Source organism: Zonotrichia leucophrys, chromosome 4A (assembly GCF_028769735.1).
Source record: "Zonotrichia leucophrys gambelii isolate GWCS_2022_RI chromosome 4A, RI_Zleu_2.0, whole genome shotgun sequence".
Classification (NCBI taxonomy): Eukaryota; Metazoa; Chordata; class Aves; order Passeriformes; family Passerellidae; genus Zonotrichia; species Zonotrichia leucophrys.
The window spans coordinates 91,755-106,646 of NC_088174.1; the positions used below are offsets into that span (position 1 = coordinate 91,755).

The 14,892-nt window shown below is 34.2% G+C and overlaps 1 protein-coding gene across 8 annotated transcripts in view; it reads left to right on the forward strand.

Annotated features, from left to right (window-relative positions):
- The window catches only part of RPGRIP1L (RPGRIP1 like), a 41,495-nt gene that overhangs the window by 13,664 nt on the left and 12,939 nt on the right, over positions 1-14,892 (forward strand). For all 8 annotated transcript variants that reach the window (XM_064712880.1, XM_064712876.1, XM_064712879.1 and 5 more), the window contains 8 exons: positions 82-155; positions 4,548-4,687; positions 6,931-7,037; positions 8,497-8,676; positions 9,335-9,452; positions 10,605-11,057; positions 12,009-12,163; positions 13,667-13,750. In XM_064712880.1, coding sequence (XP_064568950.1) covers positions 82-155; positions 4,548-4,687; positions 6,931-7,037; positions 8,497-8,676; positions 9,335-9,452; positions 10,605-11,057; positions 12,009-12,163; positions 13,667-13,750 — 1,311 coding nt within the window. The remainder of the gene's footprint in view (positions 1-81; positions 156-4,547; positions 4,688-6,930; positions 7,038-8,496; positions 8,677-9,334; positions 9,453-10,604; positions 11,058-12,008; positions 12,164-13,666; positions 13,751-14,892) is intronic.

The window sequence follows — 14,892 nt, forward strand, 5'->3', positions numbered from 1 at the left end:
TACTTAACTATCTGTCTTCACACATTCACTGTAATTTGCTTTTGTGCTGTGCATCAAATAAAACTTCCTTCTTCATTTTAGTTACAGGAAAGAATAAATGATCTAGAAAATGAGAACAAACTGTTGAAGGAAAACTATGATAAGCTGCATAACAGGTAAGTTATGGATTCTGTATATAAAAAATTAGGTTCCTGTCCTGTTGAGTAGGACTTCATACACTAAGTGCTGGAATATGGCTATTGAGTGTTTGTGCACACATGTAAATATGTTTGTGCTCCAGTTTATCATATCAGTAAGTGTATATGGAAACATTCATGGTACTCTGCCTGTATTTCATCTGCCCTGTTTAAATGGACCAACTTGTTCTAATACTCTTGAAACAATAGGACACTACTTTTAAAAGCGAAATTAAAAATAAGTAGGAGTTACTTTGTTTTGAACATAAATGAAAGAATTTTTAGTTGAATTTCTCATTATTTTCTTTAACGTTATTGTTGAAAGAAGAATACTTCTAGGTAGATATATATTAATTTGGATTTATTTTGGGTTTTGGGATTGTTTCTTGGGGTTTTTTTTAACAAAGAGGTGTTTGAATTTTTGTCAGTGGGATAAAAGTTCTTTCAGCACTTCACAGTGAACCTGTATAAAGTCTGATATTTAGCTTTCCCACTAATTATTTTTGAGGCGTGTTTTGTTTCTTTTGTAATATCTATCATTTTACATCTACTGATACAAAAGTAAGTAATTCTAGCCAATTGCCACAAGCATATGAAAGCAAAAAATGACCTTCAAATGAGCTTTTCCTTTATTGTGAAACTGTGATTTTATTACACTAAAGAGGGTTAGATAATAAGAGAGGTGTCTTACAGTTAATGGTTGCCTCAGAAAGTATGTAAAATGCTTAACATATTTTCTTATATTGAAATTATTTCTCCTGTTAAAGTGTTTGGCTTGTCAGTGTGATGTCTGTCAAAAAAATACCAATGACTGAATACAATGTGAGTGATGCCAATTTTTGTTTCTAGAATTCTTACAATATTTCTTATACTTCCTGTACTGTTTGTAGTAAAATTAAAAATTATAGAAGTGAAAAATGGTGAGTACAAATAATTTAAAATAGTTTTTTACTTATGAGATGTAACATTTGTATTATCATGATACTCAGAGATTTGTATAGGGGCAGTTGATCAGTTGTCTGTCACTTAAGTTCATTGTTGTAGATTTCTCCAAAATTTGATTGAAGAAACCGATTAGGATTTCTTTCTCTCTTTTATCATTATGCAGAAAAGTAACACTTACTGAGAAATCAACTTATGATATTCCTGTTCTACTTAGGTCATAGAGAATTTAAGATGTTTAAATAAATTTAAATATGCTTCTCTTACTATGTAGTAACCTACAATATGGCTGTTCTTTTATCTAAAGTGATCTGTCTTTTCATATAGTCCCATTTAAACGTTGATTAATGTTTCATCATTCCATATTGTGGTTTTACTCCAGCCAGCCACCAAGCCCCTCACAGCCCTTGCTCACTTCCCCACCAGTGGACTGGTGAGAGAATTTAAAGAGTAAAAGCTAGAAAAACTGTGCAGTGAGATAAAGACAGTTTAATAGGGAAAGCAAGACAAGGAATTAATTCCTGGCTTCCCAGGGGCAGGCAGTTGTTCCACACCTTCAGGGCCCCATCACACCTTATAGTTACTTGAGAGGGCAAACACCATCACACCAAATGTCCTCCCTTTCTCCTCCTTCTTTTCACTTTATCTACTAGAAAATATTCCTTTGATCTGCTCTCCCAACTGTGTCACCTCCCAGTTTCCCAGACTCTCCCAGCCCTTTCCCCAGGACAGCAGTTTGAACGCCAGAAAAGGCCTTGGTTATCTCCAAGCCCTACTCAGCAGTAACAAAAGCATCTCTGTACTATCATCACTATGTTCAGCACAAATCCAAAACACAGCCCATACCAACCACTAGGAACAAAAAGTACCTGTGCCTCAGCCAAAACCAGCACATTGAGTAACAAGAAATTAGAGAAATTGATAATTTCATTATAACCACTGTTTAATGGCTAGCTTTTCCAGTTTCTTATTTTCACAATGGAACTCTACTGCAGCTTACTTTTTGCTAGTGGTGGGTAGGAAGTGCCCGCAGGTGCTAGATCATTAATAAATCTTTTTAATAGAGGAAAAGAGGCACAAATCCATCCTTTGCTGATGTTAATTTTGGGAAGTTGATAGCAATTTTGCCAAAGACAAGACTGCAGAACTGCACCTGAAAAGTTTGCAAAGAACAAGTATGAATTTGTCAGTTGACTCTTATTGCTTACTCTTTGTCCAAGAAAACAATACATTTTGATAAAGGGTTTGGAAGAGTGGTTTTCATATGACCTTGTAATGGCAACCTGACAATGCCTAAATTTTTTCCAAAGAAACAGTGCCCAATGTGGTTGACCATTATAGTTTATTCACATGGCTTTTACTCTGATGAAATACCGTAGATGTGACAGATTTTCCATGTGAATCTTAAATTCAAATGAAAAAACAACACAAGTGGACTCAATTCAAACTAAAACATTACCTTAAGCATAATCATTAAACATCAGACTTTAAATGTAATCATTAGCATTACATAGGCTTGGAAGAAACCTGTCTTCTGAAATCTTCTTCATTTAAATACTGAGATCTTGAACTGCCATCATAGTTACTCTTTATGGTTTCTCTGACAGTATAGTCTTCCAAAAAACTGGATTAGATGTAGCTACATCTTTATGTGAAATTATTGTACCCAAAGCTAGCAAATGCACATACAGTTGTCATTGAAATGTGAAAACACTTTCAGAAGTGTGAAAACTAAGGGTATTTGATACCTTTTTTGATATGCTTTGTTCTTTCCTTATGGGACCAATGAGACTTTAAGCAGTTAGAGAACACACTGTATCTTTTCTATACCTAGACAGTATTATGGAATGATAGTGGGTGCAGTGCCTTATATTCCCTGCATATTATCTTCAAAATTATAGGAGAGTAAAATATTATTATTATTTTACTGCAGGACTTAGAAGCATTCCATAAGTTCATGCACGCTGTAAAAGACAATCTGTCAAAGTGTAAGATGTTCTGTGCCTGGAGAAATGTATTAAAGAGTTTAGGTATACTATGAAGAAATGACAAAATACTGGGAAATAAAACAGTTTTTAAGAAGACCCTTCCATATAATTCAGAGTCTACAGTTCATGCTGTAATAGGTTTTTTTTCCTTTAAGGTCATTCTTCCATTATTTTTGATGTAACTGCACTTAAAAGTACTCAGAATCACTGCATGTAGTCACCCATCAGAGCAGGCATTCTCTTTGAGTCTACAGGTACAGTCTACAGGGCTCTGTGGGCTGTCCCTTCTGCAACAATTCTCTTTTTTTTTTCTTTTTTTTTCTTTTTTTTTTCTTTTTTTTTTTTTTTGAGGCTTGTTACATAGATGTCTGGGAGAGATGGGCTGCAAAATAGGTTCCAGAAGATTTTTTAATACATTTATAAATATAAAATATAATATTTGTTAACTGGTGAGCTTCTGCAAAGGAAAGAGCTGAGGAACTGATACCTTTGTTTAAAGAAAACCCCACAATTTATGATTTTTCACAGAATGTGTAAATGAATAAAACTGGTTTATGATTTGTTAAGGTGGACGTTTTTCCAGTCAATAAGAATGCAAGAGTTGAGCAACAGTAATATGAAGAGCATAGTACTCACTGGCTAAGAAAGCACATTACATTGCTTTTTCTTTTTACCTGCAAGGAATTATACTGTAAATTACGTAATACAATTACTTTTATTTCAGTCTGAGTTACACAGACTGAAACCATAACATTTTGTTATGGTTTCAGCAGTTCTGATTCTGTACCCCTGCAGTCCTTGCAAGTGGATTGGCAGTTTACAAGCAAATAATGTTAAAGGCAAAATAGTTTTTCTAATTTCTTCTCCCACTTTTTTTTTTTTTAATTTCTTCAAGTAGGAGAAAGATTACTTTATATGCACTTCTTAAGCAGTAGCAGAATTGTTTTAGAGTATGAGAAAACTGTTGTCACTTTGTGGTCAACATTTCTTTGACCAGGCAACTGACTTGAGGTTCTGCATGTCTCACAAATTTAAAAGAAATCAGGTGGATGATTCCAATTCTCTACATTAAGAGGGTTTGTACACAAAAAAACCCTAGTTTTGTAGTTGTCACTTGCTGAATTTTGCTGTTGTGGATTATTCTGAGATATGCATCTCAGTTGTTTTCCTAGTCCCACAAATGTTGCGTGCTACCAACTTTTTTTAACTTTGGAGCTGTAAATTAAGGTCAGTTCCTTTGCTCATCCCACAAATCTTTTATGGTTTTTAATTCCATCCTGAGAGAGCCACCTGGCTTTCAAGAGCAGCCGACCAACATGTTTACATGATTCCTCAGCCACAATGACAGTGGTCTCTGTGGTGCTAAAAGGTTTTCTCCTTGATAATTTTCTGCTGAAGCTGATTTCTAAAAGTTTTTCATATAACATATGTTTTATTGCAGTGTCTTCAGTCTGCCCCATGAACAGCAGTGGAAGTCAAAGGAACAGCAACTGAAACTGCAAATTGCTAAACTAGAGGCAGCTATCAAAAATGATCTAGCAGACAAAAATGAAATCCTTGACAAGATCAAAGTAGAAAGAGGTATATTTCTGAGAAAACTAGTATTTTCTCAAAATGTGAGAGTATACCCATGTTGGAGTTGAGATGTACTGCCCTGAAAAGTGGATTCTCTGTTGCTGGTGTTTTCAATACTGCATTTTAAGTATACATTTGCTAAATATACCTAAGTGATGACTATTTATTAAGTGCAAAATATGACCCAATACAGAATATGAGCTGAATGAGGCTCATATAATTTCAGCTGCATTTGTTCTTCATCTGTTGGATTTTCATATTTACTCTTTATTCAGTATTTCTTTTCTTCTCTACACTGAAAGTTCTTGTGGAAAAGAGACCCCTCTGACAGTCTCTCTCAAATTATAAACCACTATTCTGTTTACTGTACAAAGCTATGTGAAGCCCATGTAGGCCCTTGGCAATGTTTGTCTTTCATTAATTCAGATTTGTTTTTATTTTCAGTATATACTAGTTTTTATTTACAGCATTGTACATTTAAAATAACAGTTGTCTTTTAATCTAATGAACAGATTATTTCATATGTGTTTTCTTCATGCTGTAAGACAACTTCTTAGTGAATACTGACCTTGCAATCTTTATTTTAATCTCAGCACTGGTTACTGTAGCAATATGAAGTTTACAAAGGACAAGCACAGACAGAAAGTGAAGATAGTTAGTTTAGAGTTGATTCTTCAAATGTGTATTTTTAAGAGGTGTATTTCTGTGAACAATTCATGGAATGAAGTGGGCCAACTTGTTGTGAATAATTCTTATGATAATGGGTTGAGTTCAGCACATGCGTACCATTAGGATTCTCAGTAGCTCTGCTGATTTCACATACCAGATTGAATATTTAAATATTTTATTTGATCAGAGTAAGCATTTGCAAAATGAGCCTTAATTGATACTAAAATAAAGATGCCTTAAGCTACGTTATTATGAAGTTATGACATACTAACAGTTGTTACTTGTAGCATGATTATGAAAAACCTAGCATTCCATCTTCTGTCCTTCCTGTGGCCATTATGTTCAACTGTCAGGTGTTTACCATCCCTTCCTCCGGTAGCTTGTTGTACTCCTAAACTGAAACACCGGAGTACTACACTTCTGATTTCTATTGAATTGACTTGCTGCAGCTGGAGTAGATGTTCTAATATCTTTCTAGGCCTCTGTATATAGGATTTGATTACAGCTCCGTCTTTAACAAAACATAGGCAGTATAACTTTCTTCAGTCACATATTTCAGAGTATTTGACTTTGCTGCTCATTCCTCTTTGAAGTTCAATACAAGAATTGAAATTAATGCTTGTATTAAAGTACTGCCTAGAGCTAGTCTAGAAATAATGTCTTGTCTACCCTTTGTAGTTTGGCATATTAGTCTTTTTTCTAAGCTTTTCCATGTCTAAGAAAGATGGCAAAATAAGTGAAGCCTTGAAAATTCTTAATGTTACAGGAGACCAACGTCATCTTGACATTTTCTATGTCCTCCTTCTGTATTTCCCTTTTACAATAATCCTGTAATTTGATCTGATTGTTTTAGTAGTATTTTTCTGGCCATAACATCATAATGTGCTTTGTAATACTTGAAAGAAATGTATTTAGATAGAAAATAGAGTAAGACTCTAACTATGTTTTCTGGGTTTTTTTTAATATAGTACTTAAAGAAGCTAGATCACCCTTCCACCAGCCTCATTTCCCTTAGACATTTATACTTGTGTTTCTTGTCTTACCAGTAATTCCCAGATTCTCAGCCATAAATTACAATAGCTGTTTGGTTCATCTTCATTGAAGCTTACTAACAGTAGTGTTTCATTCAGGTTTTAAAAGACTGAGATAGGCTAATACAAAGTCTAAGTTGAAACAATTCCTATAGCAAGGATTGTTGTCACTCATAAATTCATACAGTGTATATATTTACTTAGTTATGTCTAAGTACTTTTTATTTTACATTAATAAAATTTCATTAATTGCTGCATTTGTTGTTCTTATTTATAGTACTGTTCTACAGAGTACGCTATTTAATAATTACAATTTTTTTTTTATTGTCTTGATAGAGAAGTATTGATTGTATCAGTAAAAGTTGACGTCTTGGAAAAATTAACCCTATCCTAACCAGAAGAAGGAAACAAATATTTCCCCATACAAAATACATTAGTTTCTGCATTTTGCAATGAAATTTTCATGCATATATGAATATGAAAAAATCAAGTTTGTAATTTTTTTAACTATGTTGAATTAAGCGTAATATTTTGTTCTTCTATATCAAGACCAAAAGGAAAAGCTGATGCAAGACAACAAAGACCTGCAGTTGCGCTACCTGGAACAAAAACAGCAACTAGATGATCTGAAAAATCAAGTGAAGTGTTTAACCAAGGTAAACTGTATTTTTGTTTCAAATATGAGGGAAAAAAACCCTCTATGTTTTATGCATAGTGCAGATACTTCTTGATACTTTCTTCTAGTCAAATATGGAAAAGTGTTTATTTATTCATGCTATCAAGCAAAATATCATGTCTAGTGAGAATGTATCTTGTTATTCTAAATGTATTTCTTCAATTCACATCTGGTAACACCTTTCCATTAAAGTTCAGGAAAGTGGTGTTGGTGTGGCAGAATTCAATTAAACCCTATTACTTATAAAGGTATCTTTCAAAGAATGTGGGGTTGGAACTAGATAATATTTAGGATCCCTTTCAACCCATACCATTCTAGAATTCCATATTTTGCATTCTTATTTTCTCATTTGTGCAAGGTGTGTTTGTTGGTTTTGTTGGTTTTTTTTTCTTTTGTTAAACCCTTGACTGACCATTGTATGCTTTCTACACACCTGGAATTTTCAAGGGCTGAATTATTTGAGCATCTTTCAGTAGTTAATACCTCAAGCTCAAATGAGGCATTAACTACTCGTCTTGTCATTTTTTAGTTACAGTTAATCAGAAAGGAAGATTAAAAGATTGCCAGAATTAAATCTTAATTAATGTAAATAGTTCATTATAACAACAAAGGAGAATTAAATCAGATTCACAGCCATTTAAAAAAACTTAGGTTCTCTCACTTAAATGACTTATCACAGCATCTTGTGATCCCTATAATGTTTACTAAAACCAATTTTGTTTATGAATTCTGTAATTGATGCAAGTATACCATAAGCATGGAAATTCCAGTATGCAGTATAGCAGTACCAGAGGAACTTATCTTAGGAACTTATCTTTGATTATTAAACAGAAAAACAAAAATACTGAGAAAATACTCTATTCTTTTTTCTTTTGCATAAATTAAAAATGGAGTGAGAGGAAGAAATCAGTGAACAAATAATTTTGCAATGTTTCCACTGTTTGGGTAATTTATGTTTCATTTTCTTGAGGAAGTGTTAACTGTAATGATGATTATATAATGATAATTTAAAAAAAAACAAAAATACAGAAAACCTCAATGAAAACTAACTCCCCAGTATTAATAACAGAAGGAATGTAGACTTGAGAATAATAATTCAGGGTTTGTATATTTATGGAGGCAGGATTATTAATTATGAGAAAGTCAAATGTATCTGTTTGTATTTTCATTGGATTGACAGGAGTGATTGCTTCTGAATATCTGATACATTTTAATTGATTCCTGATAATCGTGAAATTACATTGCTGAAAACAATCCTGACACATTCTAGTCTACCTCATTCCTATTTTTGTGTTACTATGTGCTTAAAGTTTATAAAGTTCTGCTTACTGCCTTACTGTTGTACCAAGAGTACATGCCAGTGTTGCATTAAGCCATGCACAAATACATGCAAATCTTTTGCAAAATTACTTTCTTGTAATTTTTCTAATGTACTCCAGGATAGAAAGCAACAAAAGAATGTGGACCTTCTGTTCTTGGAAAAAGTGGAAGATGATATCCATAAAGATGTAGAATACTCCATGCAGGAGCTGCAGTTAACACATGTGGAAACTGTGCAAGAACTTGAAAAGACAAGGAATTTGTTACTTGTGCAGCATAAAATTAGCAAAAATTACCAGGTACTAAATCTACTCACAGTGGGAAATAACCTGATAATAACATTTTAACCTTTGTAGCTCTAACACTTGTAATAATTAAAACTTGCAAATTCAGCAACAAAGCCAGTCTGTGCATAGGGAACCAAACATAAAATCTGTTGTTGCTTAAGGTATTGTTTAAAAACTGTGAGATCCAAGTGACTAAATTGTAATCTTTTGGCTTATCCTGCCCTTAACCCTCAGACTGTTCCTTCTCTCTGAGCGTTATCTCTGAGCTTGTACCAGGTCTTCACAAGAAAATGTGCTTATCAAATAAGCTTCCTTTTCCATACCTCCACTCTGCTTTCACTGTCTTCTTTCTACTTCCACTGTTGGAGTAGTGCAGATCATATTTTGACTTTTCATTCAATTAATTAGCATTTAAAATAACAAAATCATTAAAGAAACTGTTAGGTGTATTGTCCTAAATAAAAGCTACTCTATTTTTCCTGTTGATGTTTTTAGATTTTGCTGACATTAGAACTGATTTGTTGTATTGATAAGTAAAAAACTGCTATTTTTGCATACTCTAAATGTTCTATCCTCAAATCTAACTGTATTTTAACTTGTACCCAAAAGCATTTACAACATCAGTACAGACAATTCTCAGAACTTCTTTTTACATGCAATTGTTTTTCAGACTGAAGTAGAAACAATGACAAGAAAGATGGAAAGTCTACAGAAAGATTATGAGTTAAAATTGGAACAGTATACCCATCTTCTCGATATTAGAGCTGCACGTATCAGAAAACTAGAAGGTATCTTTAAATTATATTCTTCACTAATATTTTTTATATTTTATCTCTTCCAAATTACTGTTTTAAATTTATTCTCCAGGTGAAGCACTTTTCCATTCCTAAAACTACTAGAAAGGTCAGTTCTTTCATGGAAAGATTCCTATTCCAGTTAATTTTCATTGACTTAAATGACAGTTATTAATTAAACCAAATCCAACAAACTAGTTTTTATATTGCAGCTATTGCTGAATAAGAATAAAATTACCAAACTTGGTTTTTTGAATAAATCGTACTTTTATGGTCAACCTTTTACTTTACAGTACTATCATTGCAGAATCACTTTGTGTTACTAAAATCCCCCAAGCCTTGGTATAATATACTGACATAGTATTTAAACAGGATGAATTTCAAGGGTTTTTTTTAGTGGCTTCACTGTGTAAAAGGTGCATAGGAAGCTTCAAATAGGGTATTTTACAAACTCAGATGTTGAAACAGTTTTCACATTTTGTCTCCAAGTTGCATCTGTTGCATCATGGTTTATGTCCTAATTCTGTAAGCATGTATTTTGATTTCTTAGAGTCATACAATTCCAGAATGGCTTGGGCTGGAATCCATCTTATTCCAAACCCATTCCAGGGCCAGGACACCTTCCACTAGAAGACTCCTCAGAGCCCCATCCAACCTGTGTTAATCACTTTTTAACCACTTACCACCAGAAGCTGGGAAACATGTGATGGTCTTTGCTGATAGTTCTATCCACTCAAGATGTAACATATGTTAAAAGTCAGGTGTATTATTTCTTTCTCTGGCAAATTTAGATCAACCCTACAGAAATGTGCATCTTAAATCTCTGCTACATTTGCATAGTGATACTTACTTTGAATATTGCATAAGACTTCTGAATTTTACCTTTTTCACTCCCTTATAACCTGATAATAACTGTTAGAGGCCTGTGACTATGCGTACTGAGGCAGATCCATTGAGGAAGTGTTCTTGATTGTTGCCAGTGTGCTCAGTGGGCATTCAGTGTATGAATTATTTTTGATAATGCCTTTATGAAAGTAACATTGTTAATATAATTGAATTATACTTTCATCCTTTCTTCTTAGTCATTAATTGTATTTGAGTTTTTAAAAAGACAATCATATTATAACTCTATTTTATCTGTTGCAGCCCAACTAGGAGACATTGTGTATGATACAAAACCACTTAAGTCCAGACAAGAAGTATTGCTGAATGATCCAGTGTGTGGATTTGTTGAAACTGTTCATTTAGAAAGAGGAGAGAACCTTTTTGAAATTCATATCAGCAAAGTGATCTTCTCTTCTGAAGCTATGCACACTTTTGGTGACTGGGAACCTGCAACCTTTTGTACTTACGCGTTCTATGACTTTGAACTTCAGATAACCCCAGTAGTTCATGGGAAGACCCCATCATATGACTTCACTTCTCAGTTCCTTGTGCAGTCTGATGATAGCTTCTTTCACTATATACAGGAAAACAGCATCACACTGGAGGTTCATCGTGCGTATGGCATAGATTATGAAACAATTGCTTCTTGTCAGCTTAAGTTCCAGGAAATCTTGGAAAAGGAAGGCAAGATCTACAACACAGCAAATTTAGTTGGTATTTAAGATCTCACAAAGTATTCTGTTTGATTATGTGTCACTATATTCCAAGTGATAAATAATGCATATTTGACCAAAAATGAATTTGTGCATTACTATTTCAAAAGAAAAAAAATGTGTTTACAAGAATGCTATTTTCTGTTGGATGTGCAGCATGTTTTTGTGGTTCTGCCAACATTTGTAGAAAGCTGGAATTGGGTACAGTTTTGCCCATAATGGCATATAGTCCCAGGGCAAGAGGGAAAAAACCCAGAAAAGGAGGCACCCCACTTTGCCCATCAGTGCTTTGTATCTGGGCTGAATATCATAAGTATATCCTCTCTTTCCTTATTCATAAACAAAGGAAGAAATGGTTAAATCTAAACTGGTAAGACAAAGTTTGCCATATAATAGTGAAAAAGGTACAAATTATGGTGATTATGATTAATAATATATATAGTAGCATAATCTAGGAGGGTGTTTATTTACATTTTGTGGATTGTTTTAAGCAAATTCATATTCATTATATTAAAATAATATTAAGGTATCCTGGACAAGACACTTGTAAGATGTCTTGAATGTTCTTTGCAGCTTACTTTTTCTTCTAGAAACATTTTGTCAGGTCAGCATATTCAGTGACCTCTTAACTGCCTACTGTTGTAGAGAATCTGGTTTAATAAGACATTGTACAGTGGTACCTTTGCCAGTAATTTGAATTGCATACCAAATATATAAGTAGGGGAAAATGGCTATGTTTTGATTTTGGATCGTACAGTGGGAGCCTGAGGAATTGTTTCTGTTTCTAAGATGAACTACAGATGTCACACCACAAGCACTGGTGTAATGCATAGGCACAATCTTTAATTTGTGGCTGTTCTATAAATCTTGCATTTCTGGTTTTTCCTAGCTTTTAAGTAACATACCTCGATGTTGAAAAGAAAATTAATGCAATCCTCTATTTATTCCTTAGGAAAAACAGGACACATTCAAAATTATGGTACTGTAGAATACTGGATCAGGTTGCAAGTTCCTATGGACCAAGCTATTCTTCCCTACAAACAGAGGTCAAAGGATCTGGGATATGGGATAATGCCCAGTTTTAGGAAGCATGAACAACCATCCAAGGTATGTTTGGGTCTGTACTTGGTAGAGAGAATTACTTCATGGAGAAGAGAAGCTTCAGGGTGACCTAACTGCAGCCCTCCAGTATCTAAGGAAGCCTGCAAAAAGGCTGGAGAGAGGCTTTTTACAAGAGCACAGGACAAGGGGGAATGACTTCAAATTCAGGGAAAGTTGATTTAGGTTAGAAGACAGAAATTCTTCATAGAATCATAGAATAGGCTGAGTTAGAAGGCACACATCAGAATGAATGAGTTGACCTCCTGGCCCTGCACAGACACCTCAACAATCCCAAATGCTCCAAATGCAAATTGGGACAATGCTAATTGTCCAAATGCTCCCAGAGCTCTGGCAGCCTTGGGACCATGACCGTTGCCTGGGGAGCTTGTTCAGTGCCCAACCACCCTCTGTGCAGAGAATCTGTTCTTGATGTCCAGCCTGTCCCTCTCCTGACACTGCTCCAGCCGTTCCTTCAAGTGGGACAGGTTGCCCAGAGAAGCTGGGCCTTCCCCATCCCTGGAAGTGTCCGAGGCCAGGTTGGATGGGGCTTGGAGCACCTGGTGGAGTGGAAGGTGTCCTTGCCTATGGCAGGGAGTTGGTGACTAAATTTTAAGTTCCCTTCAAATCCAAGCCATTCTCTGATTCTGCAATAGTTTTGATAAAATAAACTGTTCCATTCTTTCTTTTTAAGTTCAAATAGCTTAGGTCTAGGGTTGATATGTTCAGAGTGTAATAAAGTTAAAGATTCTTGAACTGGAAAACACGTTAGCAGTTTTTCATATAAAGAGATCAAGAACTACTTGAATTATCCCTTGTCTGAAGAGGCAAAGTCTTAAACTTACTTATTTTTACTGAAATTGTCACTATAACATTTGACATTTTATTTCATTTTCTTGAGCTGTAAGTGGCAGATTATACTCATAGTATCATAGTCATGAATTTTAAACCAACTAGATGTTGGATACATAGAGTGGGTGAAGCAGTTGTTCAACAAGGTTTTGAAGTCCTTAACACTGGAGTATTATGAGATTGAAATTCCTTCACAATGGGTTTTTTACTGAGTTTTTTGGCTGGATATTGAAGAGCGTTTTGAAAATAAAATTCACTTTACAATCACATTTAAATTGGGGCCACAGGAAAAAAGGGACTTTCAAACATCTTTAACACTCATTTAAGAAATAAAAGCAAACAAGTTGAAATGCAAAAATTAAAATACTAGAGTTTTTAGTGGGCTTTTTTTAACCTAAGCTGTTTAGAATATTCTATGTCTGGAGTAACTCTAATGTTTTATATTATTCCATGGTGTAAATTTATATTATATATAAAATCTCCATGGGTTCCATGATGTTATCTGAGAAGTATGTTGTGTATGAATTCTGTTAAATTGTATCTGATTAGAATTAAATTTAGTGCCGTTAGATTTGGCTTTGAAAAAAATTAAGAGTTCTTCATAATTTGCTATGAAATAAGATGGTAATAAATGTTCTTCAATATATTTGTTTATTACAGACTCCAACACTCAAAATGAAGCATCGTGCAGCTCAAGCACACAAGAGAGTCTCTTTTCTGGATCTTAGTGCAGTACAGATGGCAGTAAGTTCTAAGTATTTCTGTCATGCACAATGAAGCATGAAAGGCTACTTGTAGCTCCATATGGGCAATTTGTAGAACTAGTAATTAAGAATGCTGGATTATTTTAGCAGCACAATACAGCACTGTCCCAGGCAATGAATGATAGCATAGTACTGCATAGAGGTGGAGAATGCAATGCCGTGATATTTGTGTGACTCCCTCAGAACTGCTTGATATCCTCCACAGTTTACAAGTTTCAATTTCCACTGGCTTAGGGCAGATTCTAACAGGACCAATCAGCTTGCTCTACACTGTGTTTCTCAACTGTCTGCATCATTCAAGTGTCTATCTACTGTGTACCGCTTGCACTGCATATAAGTGCCTCTATAGAAACTGGCTTAATCCAAACAGTTCCTGACTGTTGTGCTAATGGGATACACAATTTGGCACAGTTCAGAGTCACCTCTAAAATTAAGTTTATCAGCTGTGATTGCACACATTCTGAAAATAATGATACTTCTTGACTTGGCATACACTGTCATCTGTACATCCTTCTAGAATCTAACAGAGTCTACATGGAACTAACTCAGATGTTTTTGCTGCATTTTCTAAATTTTCTTCTGAAATAATTTGCATTGGAAGTACTAAAAATAGGTTGTGTTTAGTCTTTTAAGTCAATCCAGTATGTAAAGGTATGTTCTTCAACAGGCAATTATAAAAGGTTATATTTATCTATTACATATAATTATAATATTAATAATATTGCATTAATTAAAAACTAGTTGTGGGTTTTTTTCCTTTCATAAATTACTTAATTGGATTTATTCTTTGAAATGTTAATATCAATTTTTGGTTAACAGATTCTGTTACTGTTTGGTTTACTATGACTAGAACTTCGTTGAGAGCTATAGAGTATAGACTGAAAATAAGAATTAAGTCGATCTGTTGCATTTATCAACTTTAAAAAACAAAAAATCAAATGTTGGTGAATATAATCTTTTGAGAGCTTAGATATGAAAAACTGAAATGTTAGCCGGATAGTTGCACACACAAAATATATTCAGCTGTCCAAACAATAGCTTCTCAAAGTTTGACAATTTTTCATGAACTAGGATTTTCTAAGTGACACAGCTACTTGGTCTCCATCAGAAATCTTTGTTCTT